Source organism: Gnatocerus cornutus, chromosome 9, assembly GCF_029298725.1.
Source record: "Gnatocerus cornutus isolate USDA-ARS CGAHR chromosome 9, icGnaCorn1.1, whole genome shotgun sequence".
In the NCBI taxonomy this organism is placed as follows: domain Eukaryota; kingdom Metazoa; phylum Arthropoda; class Insecta; order Coleoptera; family Tenebrionidae; genus Gnatocerus; species Gnatocerus cornutus.
The window spans coordinates 2360501-2385007 of record NC_142241.1 but is presented as its reverse complement, the minus strand read 5'-3'; the positions used below and the strand labels follow the sequence as shown (position 1 = coordinate 2385007).

The following is a 24507-nucleotide window of genomic DNA, read 5'->3' as shown; positions in this document are numbered from 1 at the left end:
TAGGAGTCATAAACATGATATTTTTACTGAAGAAGTAAAGAAAAAGTCTCTAAGTTGGAAAGATGATAAAAGATATCTTTTACCTAATTCTACAGATACATTAGCTTATGGACACGTATTAGTATCATCATAGGTACGTTCATGGACACTGTTGAACTATTTTTTATTAGCGTTGAAGTAATAAATTAAGAAAACAATAATAACAATTACGATAATAAACGCAAGAATAAAAATAATAATTTTTAATTTATTAACTTGTTGAATAAGACTTTTTTCTGAATTTTGGATATTCTTCATTGAATATATTTAAATTCTTGAATACAGTACTTTCCATTTAATTTACAATTTTTGAGTTTTTTCATTTATTGCTCTCATATTTTTAGTATGTCTTTCAAATATTTTGAGAGTTCTTTTCTTTACATCATCGATGTTTGATGGTATTACTACTGTTTTGTTTCTTAATTCTGCTAATTTCTTAGGATCATAATTATTGTAGTTGTCTAATTTATATTCCAATTCATCGATTTTATTATTAGCGGATTCTAGTTCACAGTCTGTCATAATTAATTGTTCAAGGAATAAATTAGCTGTTAGCTCTTGCAATATATTTATCTACTACTTCTTGTTTGAAACCGACTATTTTTGCTCCATCTTCTAATCTGTCTATTTCAGTAATAATAGGTTTTAAATCTTTTTTCCATTTTTCTTTCTCATCGTTGGGAATGTATGAAACTAGTTTGTCCATTTATGATTGAAAAGTTTCTAAAGATTTACTAATTAATTTATGTGCTTCTTCATCTAAACTTATATTTTTACGACTACCTGCTTTATGTTCTACATTATCGAATATTTTTTTATTTTATTTTTTCTCTCTTTTGTTCCCAATTGTTCCGATTTGTTCTCTTTTGTCCCGGATTGTTCCCGTTTGTTCTCATTTGTTCTCGTTTTACATGCAATCTTAATTCCAACTGAATTTAGTCCCATATTTAGGGAATTTCTAGAAATATTTTTAGATTTGCAAAATTCTGTCTTTGTTAGTTTTTTATTTACAGTCGAATTGAGATATTCAATGGCAAAATTACGATTTCTCATTTGAGTTACTTTATTGAAATTGTTGGAGTTCAGATGGTTGTCTTGTTTTTAATGGTGTATAATATTCTGCTACAATTTTGTTCTCTTTAGTATTGGTCATTTTTTTATTTATTGTAAAAAATTTATTTTGAATCTTTTTAAATCATTTTGAACGGAACTTTGTTAATATTTTTTTACTCATACAGATTACAGATAAAAAAATTCGTTGAATATAAAATTTTTTTCAGGTAGATCTGATGGAGGGCTCCTCATCCTCATCAAGGCGCAAAAAAGTCGAAAGTAAACCTGTCTATTCAGACCAAGTAAGACCAGACATATTATTGTATCACACGGTAACATGGTATTACACTTTTGTTTTAGGAATTACTTGGATTAAATTTACTGGATGATGTAACATCTTTGGACACTTCCGGAGGCTCAAATGAAAGTGAAGACGTAAGTAACTTGCTTCGAACAAATGTACAATTTGTTTTATGTTCAAATAGGAATTCATGGAAATTACAATTTGTTATGTCTTTTCAGGATCCTGACTTGGTTTTTGAAGTTCTTCGTTGGACATCGACTTTTGTGGACAAGTCTATGTTTATTAAATGCGTTATGAAGGATGCACATAGAATACTTCTCACTGCACCGCCCAGATTTGGCAAGACTATGGCTTGCAAAATGCTGGAGAAGTTTTTTGAAATTGTCAGCAGTGAACAACAAAAGTTGGAGAAATATAAACTTTTCCAGGATCTCAGAATTTACAAATGCACTGAAGAATGCATAGAGAATCATGATTGTGAAAGTAAAAGATTTTTTCGCAAGCATTGCGGACAGCATCCAGTAATTTTTCTTGATTTTGCACAATTATCAGTAACGTCATATAGCGACTTTTTGGAGAGTCTTAGAAATATGATAATGAAGCTGTTTAGAAAATATAAAACATGTTTAATTCACGAAGATGGTGAAAAATTCAGCTGGTCAAGTAACAATATGGGAGAACTGGATATTGAACCTTTCTTGTGCTATTTGAAATATGCCGATGATGATGATCATTGGAAAGAGGCAATAGATCGTAACACAGCACAATCATACATAATGGTGGCTTTTGAATATTTGATCGAGGTTTTGTCGGTCCACTATCAAACAAAACAAACCCATAAGAAAATTGTTATATTGATTGACGAGTTCGACGCACCTTTTATGAATATGTTATTTAGTGAAAACTCATCAGACCGACAGATTATGTTTTTCATACGAGAACTAATGCGTCTTTTATGTAAAGATGAGATATCAGCACAATTTGTTCAACGAGTAATAATTTTTTCTGTCACTGCATCAGGCGGTACGATTTCATTAGGAGCTAACAATGTGAAACGTAGAACATTCTTGGACAAGGATTATGATTATTATAAATTCTTTGGATTTACCAGAGAAGAAGTAAACGCTTTAGTTAACAACTGTGTCAAAGAAGGAAGTCAAAGAGAAAAAGCTCTTGATGAAATTACTCTTTGGTACAACAATTACACTGTAGTGGGAGACAAAGATACAACTATTTCTAATCCTGTGTCTATTACCAATTATTTACCGAATCTCGTACGAAAAAGTTATTGGATTGAATCGGTTGGAACCAAATATATCTGCCAACTATTTAAATTCGAAAAAATGCGGGAGAAGGTGTTTCCTGCCGTTAGAGACAATGAGAAAATTTCCATCATAGCAAAAACTATAGAGTTGAACGATATTTATAATCTGAAATCATTACGTGAATCAATTTTGAATTGTATCGAACTAGTGCAGGTAGACTTAGCTCTTCAGTTTCTCACACAATGTGGGTACTTTAACGTTGTTGACAAGAATGGTGGGAATTGGACATTACAAATTCCGAATCTAGAATTGAAACAAGTATTTACAGACAAACTTCAGGAGGCTTTGGTAAAATTTAAAACTAACCTGTTTACTGTAGAACAACAAGAGTCATTTGTGAATGCATTAAAGTCTTTAGGAAGTGGAGAGAAGCATGAACCTATGAAATATGTTGCGTTTAAAAAATCTGTGGAAAATTTGTATACCGACCGAGAATTACCAAAAGCTCATTTTCACTTTCACTGTGACCTTTGGATGTTAATTTCTAGTTGTGGGAAGTTGGATTGCTCACCCGAGCTTGATTTAATTATTATTTCAAAATGTGCAGTAATTATAATTGAACTAAAGCGGCATAAACAAGATTCTGCAAAGAAGGCCCTAAAACAGTGTCTACGGAAAAAATACTATGAAGCATTTGAACTTGAAGGAAATGAAAGAAAGGGTTTAAAGAAAATTTTAATTGGTCTTCATCTCTCTGATGATCGTAAAGTTAGCATCAGGTATTTAGAAAATTTTGAGAAAAAAACACTGCAAGATGAACCAAACATAGAAACAATTGTAGAGGATAGCTATGAATGTTAAAATCATTCTCTCTGTTAGTTATGTACCCTGTTTTATTTTATGTGCATTTCGCTGATTTTAAGGTAGTTTGAGAATCTGTAAATTGTAATGGAAAATAATCTCATTTTTTTGCCCTTAATCTTTGATTAAATTATACATTTCTACTTGAGTATTTTTTAATATTTCATTAAACCGGGACTTACGACTTTATGTTAGTTGGTACATAATATTTGATATGGTAAGAAAATAAGTTGAAAAAAAACCAAACTATTATTATTTATATGTTCAATGAAAATTATAACTAAATATAAACAATTCTCTTAATTACAACAAAGTAAGATAAGAAAATCTGTACCTTTTTAATATCACAAAATAAGAAAATCAATTTTAGTTAGTAGTTGTGTTACAAAAACAAATTATATAATTATAAAGCAAACAAACTAATTTTTCGTTCGTGTCGTTACTTTGGTGTAATAATAATTTATTTTTTCTACTCCCATAGTAGTAAGTAACTAGGCAAGAACCCTGTCGTTTGTTGATTAGTAACTATGACATTATGAAACATGCATGTAATATGTAGATATATGTATGTATTTTCATTATACGGAACTAACTCACGTGACTTTAGTAACTTTTCGACTGTGAAACCAACGTTTTAGTTCCACTGTTTTTCTAGTGTAACCATGCCATTTTTAAGGTTAGAGTTTTCAGATGTCACTAATCTGACAAATTTCAAAGAACTAGTCAATTATTTTATTTATCAGTTATTTCACTTATTATAATAATACATAATTAAAAGTGTCACGCCAAATATACAGAAATATTCTTATTTCGTTTGCTCCAATTTGAATTCACATCAATTCTCAAAATAGTTGTGGATGTTTGTTGAAATCTTGAGACAGCATAAAGATGTTTGTGAAGGAATGCTGTAAAACTTTGGCGGATTTGAAAGATGTTAACGCAGGTGGGGTTAACTTCCAAATTATCGGGTGCTGGTTTCTACAGTTTATTTTACTTGTACATTACTGTCTTACCGCCGACAACACACTGCTTGTGGCGGCGGCTAGCGCAATAGCGCATCCCCACCACACATCTCTGTCTGAACAGAGATAACTTAGAGATGCTCAAGTACGGGCACTTTTCTACTCCTGAGAACTTGTCTGGTCGACTTTGCGGCCTGGTTCGTGTAGATGCCGCTACTTGTCAAAAGGCGCTCGATTTAAAAACTGAACTGGGGTTTTATTATTCAAAGTAATTTTTATGAATTACATTAAAATCACAATTTATGTTGATTATTATCTAAATGATAATAATTAACATAAATTGTAATTTTAATGCAATTCTAACCACTTCGCATTCAGATTAATGTAAATAAAACTCTTTGGTTTAACAAATAATTTATTACATAATTATTTTCAATTTCAAAGGAAGTACAGACTATTTTCTTGTTGATAAAAAATCATATATTACACAGTTAGAGATCTTAAGACTACAATATGATTGTGTAATAACATTTTTAAGACTAATATACATAAATAATATAGTACGCAGGTTGGAATTTTCATTACGTAGTAAAAACACTCAGGGGATTCGCATTTTTCACTGTGAATTATGGGCAGAGTTTTTAGGGGCTTTGTGTCCTGACGGTGAACCCCTCGGAGAGTATTGAAGGAAATTATCGTTTGTACAAGTAGTAGTGCCATAAAACCAGAATGCGATTTGCAAATCTTGATAACTAGAAATATGACAAGAAGTGAACAATAAAAACTGAAATAATGAATCTGAGTTGTCTGAATCAGAACGTTTTATACGGGGTCACCTCAATCAGCTAAATTTGACTTCTAATTTTAGAATGGTATCCTTAAAAAGGATAAAGACGTAAAGATCACTTGGAAAACAAACATCTAACTAGCGATATTAAAATTGAAAACTTACGTTAAGTCCACATTTTGAAAATTTTGAAGAACGTGTTGTTAATTGTAAATTCCGTTAGTTCTTTAAACTTTATACGCATGCGAACTAGTTGCAAATTTGTGCAAATTTTTACTACAGTTTCCTGTTTGACTGACTTTTGACAGTTTAGCGATTGGTATCCATCTAATATCATCCGCTGGTACTAAACACGATGGTAGGGCCATCTATTAATTAAGTCCACCTAAACGGCAGAGTACGATATAGTGGGAAAAATACGCATCAGAGAGAGACACGAGATTGCTTTAAAATGGGATAAACTCTGCCATAAGACTTGACGATCTCGAAGTTATCTCTGGTCTGAATCAGTGTGGCGCTTTCCATGAAAATGCATGTGCGTTGGGTACGCAACATAGCCGCCCCCCTTGAAGGTTTGTAGGCTTCAACAAAAAACTTGAAATACAATAAATAAATAAAAAATAAAAATAAACAAATGTGAGACCAATACTGGTCTCGATGTCGTTGATTATCGCAAATTAATTAACAGGTACTAGCTATGGCCAATCAAAACTACTAATCGACTCACCAGACATCTGAACCACCCTATCGGTACATTTAGTCAGGACCGGACCCACCAAAATTGGGACCACATTGATTGACTCGAAACAAAAGATAACAACACCTGTTTATCTGTAATTATGGATAGGAAAGAAGGGTACACTCACCAGGGGTGTTCCACCCCCTTGCCCGAGGCGATGCTAGGCTCGAACTGTTGCCATCTGTCAACCCTCTGGAGATGACCTCCTGGTCAACGACATAATCGCTGAAAGGTGTATAGTTCGGGGATATACAGCCCGCGGCATCAACTCACGATGTGTGTGAGAGTTCCAGCCACCAAGGTGATGGGGCACATCCCCATCACACCCATGTACTAAACGGCGTCCCACGACAGGACACGGGGACCCCTCCAACACGTCCGCCGTACATTCTCGTCATTTGCATTGTGTGCCCACGAGAACCCTTCCGGATTCTCCATTACATGAGCTAAAGTCTGCCTCACCTGGACCTCCCCCCCCCCAGGGGAGACCCAGTGCTCAAGAATTACATCTAGATGTCTGCCAAGGGTTTTATAGCATAGTGAATTATACTCGCTCTGCCATTCCAACTTACACGAGTCTGCCAGGGGCCAAAGCCCCTGAAGGAAAGGGTTAACACAGAGGAATACACTTGCTCAGAACGACGTAGAGCAACAACTCCGTAATGGGCCAGTACGACCCTGACGGGTACGACACAGACGCCCAAGCGCACGTAATCACGACCACCAGCATACTAAAGATATTTCCCTCAAATAAGTTAAGGGGAACCAATCAGTCAAGGTCAAGTAAAACATATGTTAGCGGGGAGGTTTGTTCACATTAATGTTGTTACCTTCGTCTCAATTTTTGACGTCTTACACAAATAACAAAAACAAAAAAATCAAAACACAATTAACAAAAAAAAATTGAAAGAAATAAATTTTTCAAGAAAACTCACTGTTCCCCTTTTCACTACTTGTCATTAATTGGGAGCACACACAACTTAGAAACACCACGTTTGTACACTCCTTTTGTGGTTCGAACCGAGGCCACTCTTGCGACACCATCCCTTCCTGGATGGATTGCCTGGATACGCCCCAAGGCCCAACATAGTGGAGGTAAACCGTCTTCTACCATTAATACCATAGCTCCTGGTTGGAGGCCAATTGCATCTCCGGATCTCCATTTGGAGCGGCCTTGTAGCTGAGATGTGTACTCCTTCTTCCACCTGTTCCAAAAATGCCAGCGCATTTTCTCTATTAACTGCCAGCGCGAAGCGGAGCAGTTAGGACTTCTCCAATCAAAAAGTGAGCAGGGGTTAGAGCCATCAAGTCGTTCGGGTCGTTTGATAATGGAATTAAAGGACGGGAATTAAGGCATGCTTCTACTCGCGTTAGCAGTGTGTACAACTCCTCATACGTAAGCAAAGTGTCACCCACGACACGTTTGAGATGATATTTAACTGATTTTACTCCAGCTTCCATTAAACCAGCAAAGTTAGGTGACCTTGGTGGTGAAAAGGACCATTTGATGTTATCATTGGACAAAACGGTTATAACATCTTTATAAAAGTCGGAAGTTTTGAAGAATTCAGCTAATTTGACAAGTTCATTATTAGCTCCGACAAAATTTTTTCCGTTATCCGACCGAAAATGTTTGACCATGCCTCGTCGGGAAATAAGTCGTCTTAAGGCGCTCAAAAAACTGTCTGTTGTCAGATCTGTGACCAGTTCAAGGTGAATCGCCTTGGTGCAAAGACAAATGAACACACAAATATATGACTTCAATGTTTTTCTACCGCGACCTTTAGACTCCTTGATCAAAATAGGCCCACCATAGTCTACTCCAGTGTTAACGAAGGGTCTAGCCGGCTCTAATCTGTCTTGCGGAAGATCACCCATTTTTTGATAGGCAATAATTGGCTTTACCTTGAAGCATGATATACATTTATGGAGTACTTGTCTCACCTTGCTCCTTCCGGCAACAATCCAGAACCTTTGCCGCAGCGCTGATAATGTGGCTTGGGCGCCCGCATGTAAATTTTGTTTGTGATAAAATTGAATTATTAAAGAGGTAACAAAATGATTCTTTGGTAAAACCATGGGATGCTTCTTGTCGAATGGGTATCGAGAATTTTTTAGTCTACCTCCTACTCTTAGTACTCCGTTATTATCAACAAATGGATCTAGACCTTTTAATGAACTGCCTTTATTAACAACATTTGAAGATTTTAATTCTTGAATTTGTTGAGCAAAAGACTCGAGTTGCATTAATTTGATGATTAACCTTTCTGAGTTATTTAGCTCCTCAGAACTTAAATGACCTGTTTGTTTCGCGTTTCCTTTTTTGGTGTTGTTTGCAAATCTCAAAATGTATGCTATGATCCGTTTTAATTTAGTAAAACTTGAAAATCTGTTCAACAAGTCACATGAATTCGTACTAACCAAAGTCGTTTTAGTTATCCTTTTTTGTTCCGGAATGTTTTCAAAATCCTCGTTTTGGATAAATGCGTCTGAACACATTTCACGATCACAAATTAACCAGTTGGGGCCATGCCACCATAAACAATTGTTTATCAATTGTTCAGCTGTACTTCCTCGCGAAATTATGTCAGTTGGGTTTTCATTACTAGCTACGTGGTGCCAATCATGAATGTTTGTCAAGTTTTGAATGTCCGCAACTCGATTTGAGACAAAGGTTTTCCAGGTAGATGGAGGTTTTGATAACCAACAGAGAACGATGGTTGAATCTGTCCAAAAATTGAGCTTGTCGAATTTTAAATTTAATGATTGTGTTGTTTGATTTGTTAACTGAGCGAGCAGTTGCGCCGCAAGAAGTTCTAGTCTGGGAATCGTTTGCGTTTTAAGAGGAGCCACGCGCGATTTTGCAATTAATAAATTTGCATGAGTTTCACCGTTTGAGTTTGTGCATTTTAAATACAGGGCAGCTCCATACGCTCTTTCCGACGCATCGCTAAAACCGTGGAGTTCGATAGAAACCGTTTCTGCTGGTACCACGTTCCGAGGAATTCGACATTTTCCGATTTTTTGTAAATCGTTGGCCAATTGTGTCCACTGTTCACTAATGTCGTCAGGTAGCGATTCATCCCATGATAATTTCAATCCCCATAGTTGTTGCATAAGAAGTTTTGCCACTGTTACAATCGGGTTAATTAAGCCAAGTGGATCGAAGATGCGACAAATCATCGAAAGTAACGTTCTTTTTGTTAACTCACTTGGTATAAGAATGTTTTGAACATTATACCGTAACGTATCTTGATTGCAATTCCAAAAAAGACCCAATGTTTTGGTATCTTGTTGTTTATCGAGATTTATTATGGTATCTATTAAATCCTTGGCAGAGTTTGGCAATAAGTTTATGTTGTTTGACGCCCATTTAGCTAATTCGAATTTAGCTGATCGCAAAATTTCTATCAGTTGATGTTGAATTGATTGTAGTTCTTCAATTGAGTTACCGCCCGTAATTAAGTCGTCTATGTAAAAATCTCGTAAAATAATATCTGCCGCCTCCGGGAATTTTTCACGATTTTCATGCGCCAATTGATGTAAACAACGTACGGCCAAGAATGGCGCCGATGAAGTACCATACGTGACCGTTGTTAAGCGATAAGTCCGCAATTCGTCATCGCTATCGCTGCGCCAAAATATACGCTGATAATCAGTTTGATTCGAATCGATTAAAATTTGTCTGTACATTTTGACGATATCAGCACAAAATACGTACTGAAATGTACGAAAACGCAGAATGATGGATAATAGTTCGTCTTGAATTGTGGGGCCCACGACCAAATTATCGTTCAAACTTTTGCCATTGGTCGATTTGGCGGAAGCATCAAAGACGACGCGTAATTTTGAGGACGGTTGTTTGTCCTTAAAGACGGGATGAGGCGGTAAATAATACGTTTCTGAATTGTCTGATTCATTATTCGAGACTAATTCCATGTGGCCCAAGTCAGAATATTCCGTCATAAATTCGACATACTTTGCTTTAAGTGCTGGACTTTTCTTTAATCGATTTTCTAGATTAAAAAAACGCCTTTTGGCTTGTTGGTCTGATTGACCTAGTGAGATGACGTTGTCCTTTATAGGAAGATTAACTACAAAACGACCATCATCACGTGTGAACGTGTTCAAGAAATGCGTTTCCGCAAATTTTTCTTCGGAAGTCAAATGTTTTTGGATGGGGTGATAACCTTCAAGTTCCCAGAATCGTTCTATTTGGTTTTCCAAGTCCAGAGATGAATTTATGGCAAGGTTACACCGACTCACTTTATTTCGCGGAATATCAAGCGGTCCCGCAATGATCCAACCTAGTTGGGTATTCTGTAAGTACAGCCGTTTACCGTCAATTTGAAATTTACCATCTAGCAGAAGTTCGAAAAACAATTCTGTGCCCAAAAGTAAATCAATTTTATCTGAAAGGTAAAATTGATCGTCCGCTAAAGGTAACTCGGAAGGAAAGTGTAGGTTATCAATTGAGAAACTATTTGAAGGCAAGTTTGCACTAATTTCTTTCAAGACAAAACATGTGACGTGTGCGTTGTAATTTTTATGAACCGATTTGATTGTAACGTCTACGGATTCTGTCGAGACGGTTTGCTGATTACCAACGCCTACGATTGCATTATTCGAAGAAGTCGTTTTCAAGCCTAACATTTTACGCATTCGTTTGGTTATAAAATTTGACTGTGACCCGTTGTCGAGTAAAACTCTGCATTTCTGTAAATAACCATTAATGTCCTTTATGAGAACAATAGCAGTTGCGAGAAGCATCTCTTGCTTTGAACGCATAGCTTTAACGAGTTTATTTGTTTTATTCGTTCCGCAACTTTCATACGGAGAAAATGATTGCAATTGTAGATAAAATGATTTTTACCCTTGCAAATTACACAGTGTCTTTTTTCATTTGTTACGACATGTGATTGAAATTTAGGTTTAGAGTGTCCCTTTGTTAGAACAGTTGCGCTTTGAGGCTTTTGAAAATTGTATTCAATTGATTCTAGATACTGACACCGAGATTGAAGAAAGGTCTTTAATTCATCCAATGTTGGCAAATTGTTTGTTAGTCTTGATTGCCATTCTTTCGAAGATTGAAAATCCAATTTTTCTGTAATAACTGGAATCAGAATCGCGTCCCATGTATCAATTGATACGTTTAAGGATTTTAACGCTTCAAGATTAATTGACAAGTCATCGACTAGTTGTCTTAAATTGGTAGCCAAACTTTTTGGAATATTTGGGAAATTCAGAATTTTCCGAACATGTGCATGAATTAATAATCGCTCGTTTTCGAACCGATTTTTTAACAAAGACCAAGCCACTTCGTAATTTGTTTCAATTAATGGAAGGCTCTCTATTGTTTTGGATGCATCGCCCTTGAGAGATGACCTTAAGTAATGAAATTTTTCGATGATATTCAATTCTGGATTGTTGTGAATCAGAGTCTGAAAAATATCTCTGAATGCTAACCATGCTTCAAAGGCTCCATTGAATTCCGGAATTTGAATTGTTGGCAAAATTAATTTGCTACGATTTTGACTCTTCGCATCTTTGAGAATAGCTGTTGCAGTCTCATTTTGTTGTACTGAATTTTCAATTAAATTTTCTAAATTTGATACAATACTGTAATATAAAGTTTCAAATTGTATTTGTTCATTTGCCTGTGCTTGTGATTCAACTGGTGTCCGGTCAACAATGTCGAAGTTAACTTTTTCAAATTCTGCAAGTGTTGATCGAGCTACATCCAAACGAGACTTAACCAAAGAAATTTGATCAGTTGGCTTGAACGTAGTGATGAATTCATTAATTCTGCCTAATTTGTTAAAGATTTGCGATCTTTTGAATTTGAGATTTATTAATTCTTGTTCTGCCATTTTAGCAAGTAAAAATCGCGATGCTTTATGAAAAGTTACACACAATGCCTATTTGAGCAAGCAAAAAAGGGATAATGATAAATGGAAGGGCTGACCTTTTTGATGAGCTGTCGTTCTGTTGACGATGGCTGTGAGATCGTTTGCTGACGATGACGTCTTGGTGACGTCGTCTGATGAACGATGAATATGAAGTCAGTAGTAGGGTAGTGCCGGTTTCACTCCACGACCTTGTGGAGTGAAACCGGCATAGGTTTTGTGATGATAAGTCATTGCACTTTTCTAGAGTTATTAACCCATTGCTCATCTTTAAATATATTCATGTTTTTTTATCACGTTTATGCGCATTAGGTGTAAGGTTAAAAAAGAAACTTTCTCATTTATTAAAATTTTTATTGTTTTGGTTTAAAATAACTTGCAGGTACATGTTTTGCACCATGTTCTTCCTTTGCAATGATTTGAAACGAACATGCCATACATTTGGCATTTTCCATATCAGTCTCTCCATTGCACTTGGGACATTTAAATTTCACAGGCACTGGCATGTTCTTCGCTTTTCTGACTTTAGTCATAAGAATTTTCTGTTAAAATGAATAAACAAAACTCTATGCAAATTATTGTGGTGGGGACAAGAATTTTTTGTAGTGGGGGACGATTTCAAATCGCCTTAAGAACGCCTCAGAAAAACGCCTTAAAACGCCTCAGAAAAACGCCTCAGAAAAACGCCTTAAAAACGCCTCACAAAAACGCCTTAAAAACGCCTCAGAAAAACGACTTAAAAACGCCTCAGAAAAACGCCTCACAAAAACGCCTCAGAAAAACGCCTCACAAAAACGCCTTAAAAACGCCTCAGACAAACGCCTCACAAAATCGCCTTTTATAACGCCTTGAAAACATTAACAGGTTTTTTTCTAGTTTCAACGTTACATTGTGTTTGATCTTTAATACTGGGTTGACATAAAAAAAATAAATAACAATGTTAAGTTTTCATTTTATTATTTTTTTTGTTTTATTATACAAATACAATTAGTTTAAAATGTTCCATTATTTTATTTTTCTTCAAATTCTATGTTGGTTGACCGTCCTGCAGGTCCCTTGCTTACTAGGAATATTTCTTTACCGTTTTCTAAGTCTTCATTTAATAATTTCACAGTGTCGTTCTTCTTGAATACTTCTGTAAACCTCTGGGGCAAGAGAGTTTTAAAATCTTGACATTTGACGCACACTTTGTCACCGTAACATGTTTCTATGATTTCAAAAGAAACAACTTGAAATGGTTTATTCACATCCAAAGACTTTACACTTATAAAATCTTCAAGGCGCAAGTCTTCATTCAAATTCTTTAAAAGTGAAGCCATTTCAATTGATGTTTGTTGGAGTGATTTGAAGTTAAATTAACTATTGTTTGTTAACAGACCGAGTTATATATGATTCAGGCACGTTTCTAAGCATGCGCTTTAGATATGAACACTCAGCATTTCCAGAAATGTGCAATTGTTGCGTGAAGTTCCGCAATACAATAAATATGCTGATTTTACTAAATTCACCAAGATGAGTCATTATGATGGCGATGATACGCCTGCGCCATAAATATCCTTTTATTATTTATACAGCCAGAGTTACTCTACCAATATTAATTTGTTTAAAGACTCGCAATGTATTATCGGTTTAAAAAAAATGGTGGTGTGTTGTTTAGCGAAAAGAAATATATGAATCAATTAGGTAATTTAAATTTCGATGAAAGTGAAATGAAATTTTTTAACAGACAAGATTATTGCCTGCCATGTTACAAGAAAGAAAAAAATACTTGGAAATGTTTAGATCCAAACAAAGCTTTAGAGATTGAAGAGACAATAACCAATATGGATGTTGTGTGTGATCAAACCGAATTGCAATGGCTTATTTCAAAATATGGAAAGGAGTGCGTTTCCTGCCATGAAGATTTCTTTGAAGTCTCTGAGGTAGATCCGCACAACACATCGCCAGTGAAAACAAAGTTTTATTGATACGAATATAAATAAAAATTATTATCATTAAATTGTGTTTTATTTACAAGTAAAAATACTACAATGTAACATGTTATATTTATTTTATAGAAAACATAGATTACAATTAAAGGAAACAACTATGAATAATTTATTACATAAATTTTACACTACGCTAGTATTATCTATCCAACTGTTAAACTTTTTATCGAATCCCGACCACTTTACATATAATTTATTTCCTTTCTTTTTTAATACTTTTTCTATCAGATACACATCTTGATGCTTAACTTTCTGCAGTTCCATTTCATAAAATCCTCCTAAGATTTTTTCACCTTTGTCATCTTGAAGTAGATAGGTTGTTGGATTAGTTAGCTTGATTTGTCGCACAACAAATATTTCATTGGACCAATTTGGGGTATATCCTTTATCAAAAATTCCTCGATATTTGCTTATTCTTACATGATCACCTTTATGGAACTTATTTTTATTGGTAGCATATTTAATGTTGGTGTATATTGCTTTTAAAATAGATTTTTCGTTTTTTATATTTACTTCAGCAGGCTTCATTTTGATAGTCCTGTGGTAAGAATTGTTATATTGGTTAACAGTCCTTTCCAAAATATCCAACCATTTATAGTTTCCTTGTAGACTGAATTGCTTCCACATTAAATTCTTTAAGGTTCTATTTACTCTTTCAACAATTGATGCTTTTTTAGTACTAAAAACGCTATAATGATTTATGTGATACTTTTTCATTAAAGTTTTAAAATTATTATTGTAAAATTCTGTTCCATTATCTGTTTGGATATGTTTTGGTTGAGTTTTAAATGTACCCAAAATATGACTCATAGCATTTGTAACTTCCGGAGCAGATTTTGTTTTAAGTTTACTTGCCCACACATATTTTGAAAAACAATCAATTACTATTAGAATGTATTTGTAACCTCTATTTTCCTTTGCATATTTAATCATTTCAACAAGGTCAGCTTGAAGTGTTTCATTTAGTCCTTTAATCACAATACGTCTTCTTTTAAAATTTACTCTTGCCGGTTTATGTAATTCATCTACAACATCTTGTTTTGTGGAAGAAATTTTCTGCTTTGAAGTTTTCATTTTGTCTGAACTTGTTTATGATACAAACTTTCTGATGTAACTGATGTTGTCTCAAATTCAACCGGACACTTTACGACCATTTCGGCATAAAAATTCTTGTTAATCAAACTTGAAAATGAAAGTCTATCACCATTTTTTAACTGAAGACTTAAAAGTTCAGTTTTTAAATATGGAATATCATTTACACAAGTTGCTATTTCATCATCAGATAATTTTACACTCTTAATAACACCCAAATTCAACGGAAAAACATATTCAGTGTTTCCAGACATTAAAACAAATTTATTTTTTATCATTTTAGTTGCATGATATGTTAATATTACATTATAGTACAAATAATGTGAGACATCATCGTCTTTATCTGTATTGTAAATTACATTTAGAGGATGTTTAGATATATGACGTCCAAATTTATCTAATGTCATTTTAAACTATTACGTTAGCTTCCCGTAATTCTTCAATGATCGAGATAATTTCGTTATTATGACTTGTATTGCCCGCTGTCTGAGATGCAACTAACAATCGTAGTCTATCGACTAACTCATTTGGATCATTCCAATAAACATAATCCACAGAGTTTAAATTAACCTCTTTCAACATTCCTTTACCAATCAATTTCTTGTTTTTTAGTGTTTTTAGTGGAGAGTTTGTTAATCCGGGAGCAACAATATTCCTATATTTATCTGACCTTGAACCAGCAATTTTATCATCAGGATTGAAATTTTTTCTAGCAGCACAACTAATGCTTATGATTTTGTTATAATTTTCTAAATCATCATTTGTATAATTTAAAGGCTTATTTTTAAACAACAATTCATATAAGCCGATTGTTCCCTTGTAAGTATTATTTCTGACTTCTATATCAGGACCAATAAAATTTACTGGTTCACGTCCTATATAATATTTTTCACCATAACTGTCATGACGAATTCCGGTTCTATGATCAAACTCCTTTTTACCATCATGATGCATTTCATCAATGTACCTTCTTGGAAGTTCATGAAAATCGTTCATCCATTCTTTATACACTGGAGTATCAATAAAGCTTGCAATATTTTGCTTACTCTCTAATACAGAATTTTCTAAAATTTCATCAAATGAAAAATTTTGTTCTTTGTTAGGGTTATGTTCAGCAATTGTTGAGGTGTGTAAAAACGATGTATCTTTAGATGCAGCTTGATGAAAATCCCCATCTTTGTTTTGTTCAATTTTTGATCTTATTGGTGAGAGTGTCTCATTTTCACCTTTGAGGAGATGAATACGCTTTTTGATTTTATCTACTTTTAAAGAAATTCTCTTAGGTGTAGTTGGAGATAGGTGTAGTTGAGTTAATAATTTCTTTTTAGGAGTACTCGAAACAGTAGGATTAGTTGTAAACTCATTAGACTGTTTTGGTTCTAATTTATCTGCAATGTTTTTTAAATGACTTGTAATTGGTAAAAAAGAGTTTTCATGATTTTCTTGGCTTTCTTTAAGCAACTGTAATTTTTGTTGAAGAATTTTTCGTTTTTCGATGAGTTTTTTTGTGAGTTCTAAACTATTCTCTAAATCCATAATATACACGAGTATAGAAAGCTATAGTAAGCACAAAGGTTTTTTAAAGACTAAGTTAATCACTTGTTTTCATACACATATATTCGTTTCTTATTTGTCTTTCTTCTTGTTTTAACGGTTCTATAAAAGAATCTAATTTTAGTCTATACCGTCCAGCATTTACATCACTATCTTTGTCTATCGTCAAAAAGCCATGCTTTTCTTTCCAACAAAGAGAACACATTTCTTTGAATTGTTTAAAGTCAATATCACTGTTTACATTGTCATTATAGATATGACGTAAATTTAAGTTATCCTGCTCAAATATAATTAATAAATTTGCATTATCTCGAATTAAATGTTTTGGAATTCTCGTGTACGTTTGACACAAATAAAAACAATCCACTTGTTTATGACGCCCCATACTAAAATATTCTCTAATAATATTTTGTTTATCACAAGCTACATCATCAAAAACAAAAATTGAATTTGATTTTGCTTGATGCGGTGGCGGTATATTATCGTTTACATCTTTAAATGAGAAAAAATTCATTCCTTTAATGGATTTTAATAACTTTTCTAAACGACAGTATTTTGGTTGAAATAATGATTTTGAAAAAACATAAACGTTTTCAAATTTTAACCCATTTGGATGCTCAATTAAACTTATCATAACATTGGTTTTTCCACAATTAGAAGGTCCGACTATAAGACATCTTATTGTAGAAGGTAACAATTCACCATGTTTTTTATATCTATTTTCCAGATTATCATCATGGTTGATGACTGGTAATCTAACTTGTTGCTTAACCACATTCATATTCGTTGTTACTGATCGTCAAGCTGTTATTAAACTGAATACCAATATTCATATCAGTAGTAAACGATCAGGAGTCAAACGGTGTGCATGTGATGCTTCAAAAGGTATAAAATGCTATCAGACCGGTCACAAAAAAACAGTTTAAGTAGAACCTCTGAAAAGGTGTATTACGGTGGAGGGCTTGTAAATTCAGCAATTAACAAATTACCCTTTGAATTACACATTCCCGGCTATCAATTTTGCGGTCCTGGAACCAAACTAGCTAAACGTTTAGCAAGAGGAGACAAGGGTATTAACAAATTAGATGAAGCTTGTAAATCTCATGACATAGCATACAATAATCACAAAGATTTAGAAGAGCGACACAAAGCTGATAAAATTCTTTACGAACAAGCTGTCGATAGATTTCGTTCAACAGACGCTAATTTTGGAGAGAAAGCTGCCGCTGCTGGTGTTGCAACGGTGATGAAAGCAAAAACCAAACTTGGTATGGGTTGCAATTTAAAATTAAAGAAACCAAAACGAAAATCTCAAAGAAGAAAATATAAAAGAAAAAATGGAAAAGCTTTGAATTTCAAGGACTTAGTAAATCATGCAAAACAAATTTTAAAAAATAAAAATTATAAAAACACTACAACTGCACTTAAAAGTGCGATTGCTGAAGTCAAAAAAATTAAGGGAACGAAGAAAATAAAACCAGACAGAATTATTCCAGTTCCAAAAACTGGTGGATTTTTACCATTGTTACCAATTTTCGCCGCTTTAGGAGCATTGGGATCACTAGGCGGAGGTGCCGCTGCAATAGCAAAAACTGTGAATTCTGCAAATGCTGTCAAAGAGCAGTTAAAAGAGAATCAACGTCATAATCAAGCAATGGAAGCTATTGCGGTGGGAAAATCTGGCAAAGGATTATATTTAAAACCATACAAATCAGGTTTTGGTTTTTTTTTAAAACCTGCAATAAACAAAAAAGGTTTCCGTTAAAACTACCTAAACGAGCACTTACAAATGTAGATTTGATTAAATATGTAAAACTTTTAAAAATTCCACATTTTCGAGGAATATTTATGAGAAACTCATTACCTACCAAAACCGTAAATGTCAAAGAATGTGGAATAATTAACTTAGATGATTGTAATGGTCCTGGAACACATTGGACAGCATATAAAAAAAATTGCAATAAAATTATTTACTTTGATAGTTATGGAAATCTGCAACCTCCAAAAGAATTGATTAATTATTTGCAAAGTGCGGGCTCTTGTAGCATAACATATAATCATAAAAATTTTCAAAATTATAATACATATAATTGTGGTCATTTGTGCTTAAAATTTCTATATAACTACACACCAATTTAATGTTTAATTAGTAGTGACTCGGTTGTAACCAGAATAACTTTAATATGTCATTTACTGTAACATTAAGTGGAAGAAATTCCATACTTAATAGCAAATTTTATCCTCCATTATGTTTGGAAAACAATAATTTTGTGATGGGTTTAACAAATCTTCAGACCTATAATTCATTTCCAAATATTGATAAAACTAATAACAAATTTTACTTTAAATTGGAAAATAAACAACTATGTTGTATAAGCTTAGATGAGGGTTCTTATGAAATTGATGATATTAGTTCATGTTTAGACAAGAAACTAACTGATTATGTAACAAAGTTTTATGGCACTTCGTTCAACCCTAAAAAGAAGCGGAAATTATTACCAAAAGTATTAATTAAAGGAAATAATAACACGTTAAAAACTGAAATAAAGTGTACGTTTGATATTGATTTCACCCATAAAGATTGTATTGCAACTCTTTTGGGTTTTAAACCACAAGAGCTAAAGAAAAATATTAATCATTTTTCTGAATTTCCAGCAAAAATTCTCAAGTTGAACGCTCTATGTGTAGAGTGTAACGTTGTATCAAATTCTTTCAGAAACGGAAAAGAAGTGCACATAATTCACGAATTTTTTCCAAATGTTCCACCTGGCTATCGAATCGTGGAAATTCCTAGAAATGTTATTTATTTACCAATCAACACGCAACAAATTGATGAAATAGTACTTAAAATAACAGATCAAGATGGTAATTTAGTTAATTTCAGAGAAGAAGTCATAACAGTAAGACTACATTTGAAAAAAGTGTAAGAAAATGGGTTTATTGTTTAACACAACATCTAAACAGGAATTTTCTTTGAAACCTAAACTACCTCAATATATAAATAAGTCAAGGAAAACATTATTCAGTACTAATCTGATGTGCAACGGATTAACATCCAGAAACAAAAAATTTTTAGAGTCGTTAGGCTTGACCGTAAAGACTTCAAATCAAAAATGAATTACGAAAACCTAAATGTTAACGATAAAGCTGTATTTGATTCAGCAATAACTTACGCCGAAAGACGTACACATAAACCTTACACTAATGATTCATTTGGAAATAATGATACAATCAGGATTCCTATAGAACAGCAGAATTTGTACACGCTACCATCTCATAGTTCATTGTATATAGAAGGAAAAGTGGAAGTGTTTAAAGAAAATAATGAACCTGTTTCACCTTTAGGTGTAAAATTCGCAAATAATGGTGTTCTATTATTGTTTGATGAAATACGTTATGAAATTTGTGGACAACCTGTAGATCGAATTAGAAATCCTGGATTGACAACAATCTTGAAAGGTTATCCAACATACAATACAAATCAGAGTGATGCTCTTCAAAATGCAGGCTGGTTTCCAAAAGGAAATTCAACAACAATTAATCAAACGACAGGAGATTTTAATGTGGTGATTCCTTTACGTTTCATTTTCGGATTCTGTGAAGATTTTAATAAAATTTTAATTAATATGCGTCAAGAACTGATTCTTATTCGAGGAAACACCGACATAAATGCATTAATTTTCAGTGACAATAAAAATTCAGCTAGAGTTAAAATATTTAAAATTTCTTGGGCTGTGCCACATATATCGGTATCTGACTCAACAAAGCTTATGTTAATTAATATTGTCAACAATGATAGAGAATTGGATATTCCATTTCGTAGTAGAGAAATTCATGAGTTTCCTTTGCTTCCGCAAACAAGAAGTCATACATGGACCTTACAAACCAGCGTTGAAAGAGCACAGTATATATTTTTTGGACTTCAAATAGACAGGAAAAATCATAAAACTAGAGACTATAGCCAATTTGATCATTGTAATTTAAGTAATATTAAAGTGTATCTTAATGATGATATGTATCCATATGATAATTTAAATCTAAATTTTAAAACAAATCAGTATGCTCTTTTGTATGAAATGTTTATAAATTTTCAGAGATCCTTTTTTAGAAAAGAGGCTGAACCATTATTCAGTCCTGAAGAATTTAAAACAATTGCACCTATAACCGTTCTAGATTGTTCTAAACAAAACGAAATCTTGAGAAAAAGTCCTGTATTGATCAGATTGGAATTTGAAACAGCTGTTAACGTTCCGGACAAAACCAGTGCATATTGTCTCATTTTATATGATAGAGTTGTAAAATATTTACCATTAAGGAATATTGTAAAAATAGTATAAGTATATATACAATATATTATTTGATGTATGTGGGTAATAAAATAAATGCATTTTTTAAAAACTGTTTATTTATTTATTCATTACATATTAAGTTAAGTAATGACAAAGTTTCTTTATAATCCGCCAATTCAGTAGATGGCCAAGGAGCAGAATCCGGTCCTGAAGTCCATCCCAATCTCGTTCCTGGCTCCCTTTCCGCTTTTAATATATTTTCCTGCAGCCAGCTGAATATTCTGCTGAACGGAGCTGTAGATCTGTTAAGACTATATGGAATTTTGTTTATTGCTAATGCCGAAATAAAACATTTTAAAGGTTCGGCGTAAGCCTTAGATGCTACGTAAGATATAAAGTTTGTAACACAAGTTTCCAAATTTTTATAATTTTTTGCTATATTTTTAACAGGGTAACTGTTATTGGTAACACCTTGTAAATCAAAATCTGATAACAAACACAAAACAAAAGATTTATAAAACATACTGTTAAGTAACTTGTTGGATGTTAATAAAGTGCTAAGAAGTTCAAAATTTAAATACTGATAATTATGTTTATTACATAATTGTAAAATCGAATTAATATAATTATCAAATTTTAACTTTTTCTCTAAAACTAAACAAACATCTGTAAGATCGGTATTGTTATACATATAATAAAAAATACAATCTTCTATTATAAAATCTTCTTTTTCCATCAAATGGTGAAACAGTTTCTTACTTGGTAAATAACTCGAGCTATTTCCTGATTGGTTCATGATGGAGAAATATTTCTTGAGATAGAATAACTCAGTATTTTGCACATTTTTACAGATTTCAAGTTCCATCTCATTAATCATGTTAACTTCCATGATTTTTATCAGAATTATGTAGACAATTAAAAAGCTTGTTCTTAGAGCACACTGTTACTCACTGATGTGATACATGTACCCCCAAGGTTTTGTATCTGTATGTGGAAAATTGAGCATGCGCTTATCATCGTGAGGACTTAGAACAACTTTGGTTTGTTCTGTCGAATAAACCGTATGATTTTTAGATCTGATAAGTCTCTGAACTGTTTTGAAAATTTTCTCATCAAACAAACATTGTTTATAATCATCTAACGTAATAGACTTAATAGACGATTTTTTTGCTCCTTTTGATTTTTTTTCAAAATTTATTTTATCTTTCCGATCAACAGTATAAGCATACATTTTTGATCGTAGTCCAACAAATTCCAACATAATTTTGCCGTTGTTTTCATCTTTCATTAAGCCTGGAACTTTTTTATTTTTTAATTCTATATTATAAATATTGTTTGGTTCATAATCGGAGGTGTCAAATTTATGAAGATCAGTTTTTATATACTGATAAATATCATCAACTTGAATTTGATAAATTAAACTGTCTGTATCGGTGTAAAGTAATTTAGCTCTTTTATCAAAACGATTCAAAATGTAGCCATAATGAAAATCATAAAGAAATGTTTTGGATATATCTAAAATGCTAAAACCAATATATATAGGTTTATTTAAAAATACTTCTAATTTATTCATTTCTACAACAACCAAATTATCATCAAAACAAACTGAACTGTGAAAATTTGGTTTAGAGATATAAAATCGAGCACCAAATCGACCATCCCATTTAGTAAGTAAATGGATATCTTTATGTTTGCGAACGTTTTCCATACATTTGCCATAAATGGCATTAATCATTAACTTATAAAAATCTTTTTCAAAATCATTTTTTGACTGTTGTCTCAATTTAGTGTTCAAGTCAATATATTCTTTCAACCAAGGAGATTGATAAAATTTTAAAACTCTATGAACCTTTTCTACAGTCAATCCATATTTTATGTACAATTTCAAGTTGTGATAGTGTACAACATAGTTGCGTTTTGGATATAATGTTAGCAACAGTTTGGGTATTTTGCTGTTTGATATTGGAGGAATCATATGTTCTGGAGCCAGAGGCAAGTCACTATGAAGTTCATGCAAATTTAAGGGATAATTGATATCACATTCAATTATGTATCCAATGTGAGAATTTTTGGGAGTGTTAAGTATTTCATTGAGATCAATGTTTTCTAGAAATTCGAAATTTCCATAGGGCAAATATTCTGACATCGCTGCTCCATAGAGATTATTAACATCAAAATACATTAAAAAACTGGAATCCTTAGATTGATTATAGTGACTAGCCATATATTTATTGTTGGCTTGAGCGTATCGATTTGAACATTGCGAAACACCACCTCGAATTCCTTTTTCTATAAATAGGATTTTGTCAATATCTGTCAAAAGCTCTAATTCAATTTTCGTTGTTTTAAGCATCGCATCAAAAGTTAGACCAGGTGCAGTGTAATAATGTAAAGGATCTAGTTGATAAGTTATCATGCAGGTTTTTCGAAAAGCTTCAAATATGTCAGCTAATAGTAAAACATCTGTTTTTAAATACAAATCAGAATATTCTCCAAGCGAATTAATTTTAAAACGTTTCCAGACGTTAATGGCATGTTGATAGTTTTTATCTGAAACATCTTCATCATTGAGATAACTGAAGAAATCAGTTTTTGTGGGAAGATTTTTTTCATCAAGTTTTTCCCAAGAATCAATGTAATCGTAAGGAAAGATACCCTTTTTTGTTAACATTTCAAATTCTTGGAAATCATTACAATGCGCTTTAGTAATGTATTTCTGATCATTTTGTAAATTATTTGCCAACGTCTCCAAACTAGACGGCATAAAGCGAAAAGAATCAATAAATCTCAGGCGAATTGAGGTGTTGGAAACATACTTTGTAAACGCTATGTATTTTTCTTTATTAATCGGTAAAAGTTGTATCTGACCATCAATGGATGTGGATAATTCTTTTATAATAAAATGAGCATCATAACCACTCAAATTATGAAAAACAATGGGAATAATGTGGGAATCCTTATAATTTGATGAGCAGCTCCGCGAATTGCTCCAGTTTTGTGATCATGATCAATTACTTTGATTTGTTCGTTAATAAATGATTGATTACAGATGTGACATTTGCCTGTATTTAAAATTTTTTGTCTTTCTTGTTTATTTAATTTTTGCATTGGCAATACAAATCTGAAGATATCGTCACAAAATTTTGCAATAGAGTCCAGCTCTTTTATAAACCATGAAATGCAATCTTTACCACGATATAATCGAAATTTTGAAAGGTTTTCATCATATGAACATTTCAAATAATACGCGACACTAAAAGCAGTATGCTTTTGATAAGCATGAGAATTGGAATGTTGATTGTTATCATTGCATTTCTCTAAAATGCTCTCCAAATCTGCATATATAGCGAAAGCTACTTTTTCTTGAAATTTATGGTTTTTAAAAAACAAGAATTTATCATCTTCTGTTGGTAATTTAATGGAACAAGTATTTACGTTTTCACAATAGTTTCTATGTTTTTCCAAAAGATCTTGTTGCGTAAACGCGTTCAAACATCTTTCGCATATATACGTCTTGTGATTGTGTGCTGATAATTGCTTTGATATCAATGCAGATAAATTTTTTATCCAAACAAAGTGATGTAAAAGCTGATTGTTTTTAAATTGCTTTGTATTAGTTTGCAATGGTACCATTAAGAGATTAATTACTTTCCTTGAATTTTGCAAAT

At 32.9% G+C, this 24507-nt stretch overlaps 1 protein-coding gene across 1 annotated transcript; it reads left to right on the top strand.

Annotated features, from left to right (window-relative positions):
• Nucleotides 1-1313: 1313 nt before the first annotated feature.
• On the top strand, nucleotides 1314-3665 carry LOC148167745 (uncharacterized). Its single transcript, XM_088045220.1, has 2 exons — nucleotides 1314-1394; nucleotides 1453-3665. Exons 1-2 carry the CDS (start codon nucleotides 1329-1331, stop codon nucleotides 3520-3522), a joined length of 2136 nt encoding a protein of 711 aa, XP_087901346.1. The 5' UTR covers nucleotides 1314-1328; the 3' UTR covers nucleotides 3523-3665.
• Nucleotides 3666-24507: the final 20842 nt, after the last annotated feature.

Bases quoted from the DNA above. Each gene is read 5' to 3' on its own strand.
- LOC148167745 (XM_088045220.1), top strand. From the start codon at position 1,329: ATGGAGGGCTCCTCATCCTCATCAAGGCGCAAAAAAGTCGAAAGTAAA. The intron at 1,395-1,452 runs GTAAGACCAGAC...CTTTTGTTTTAG, and splicing joins AACCTGTCTATTCAGACCAA to GAATTACTTGGATTAAATTT.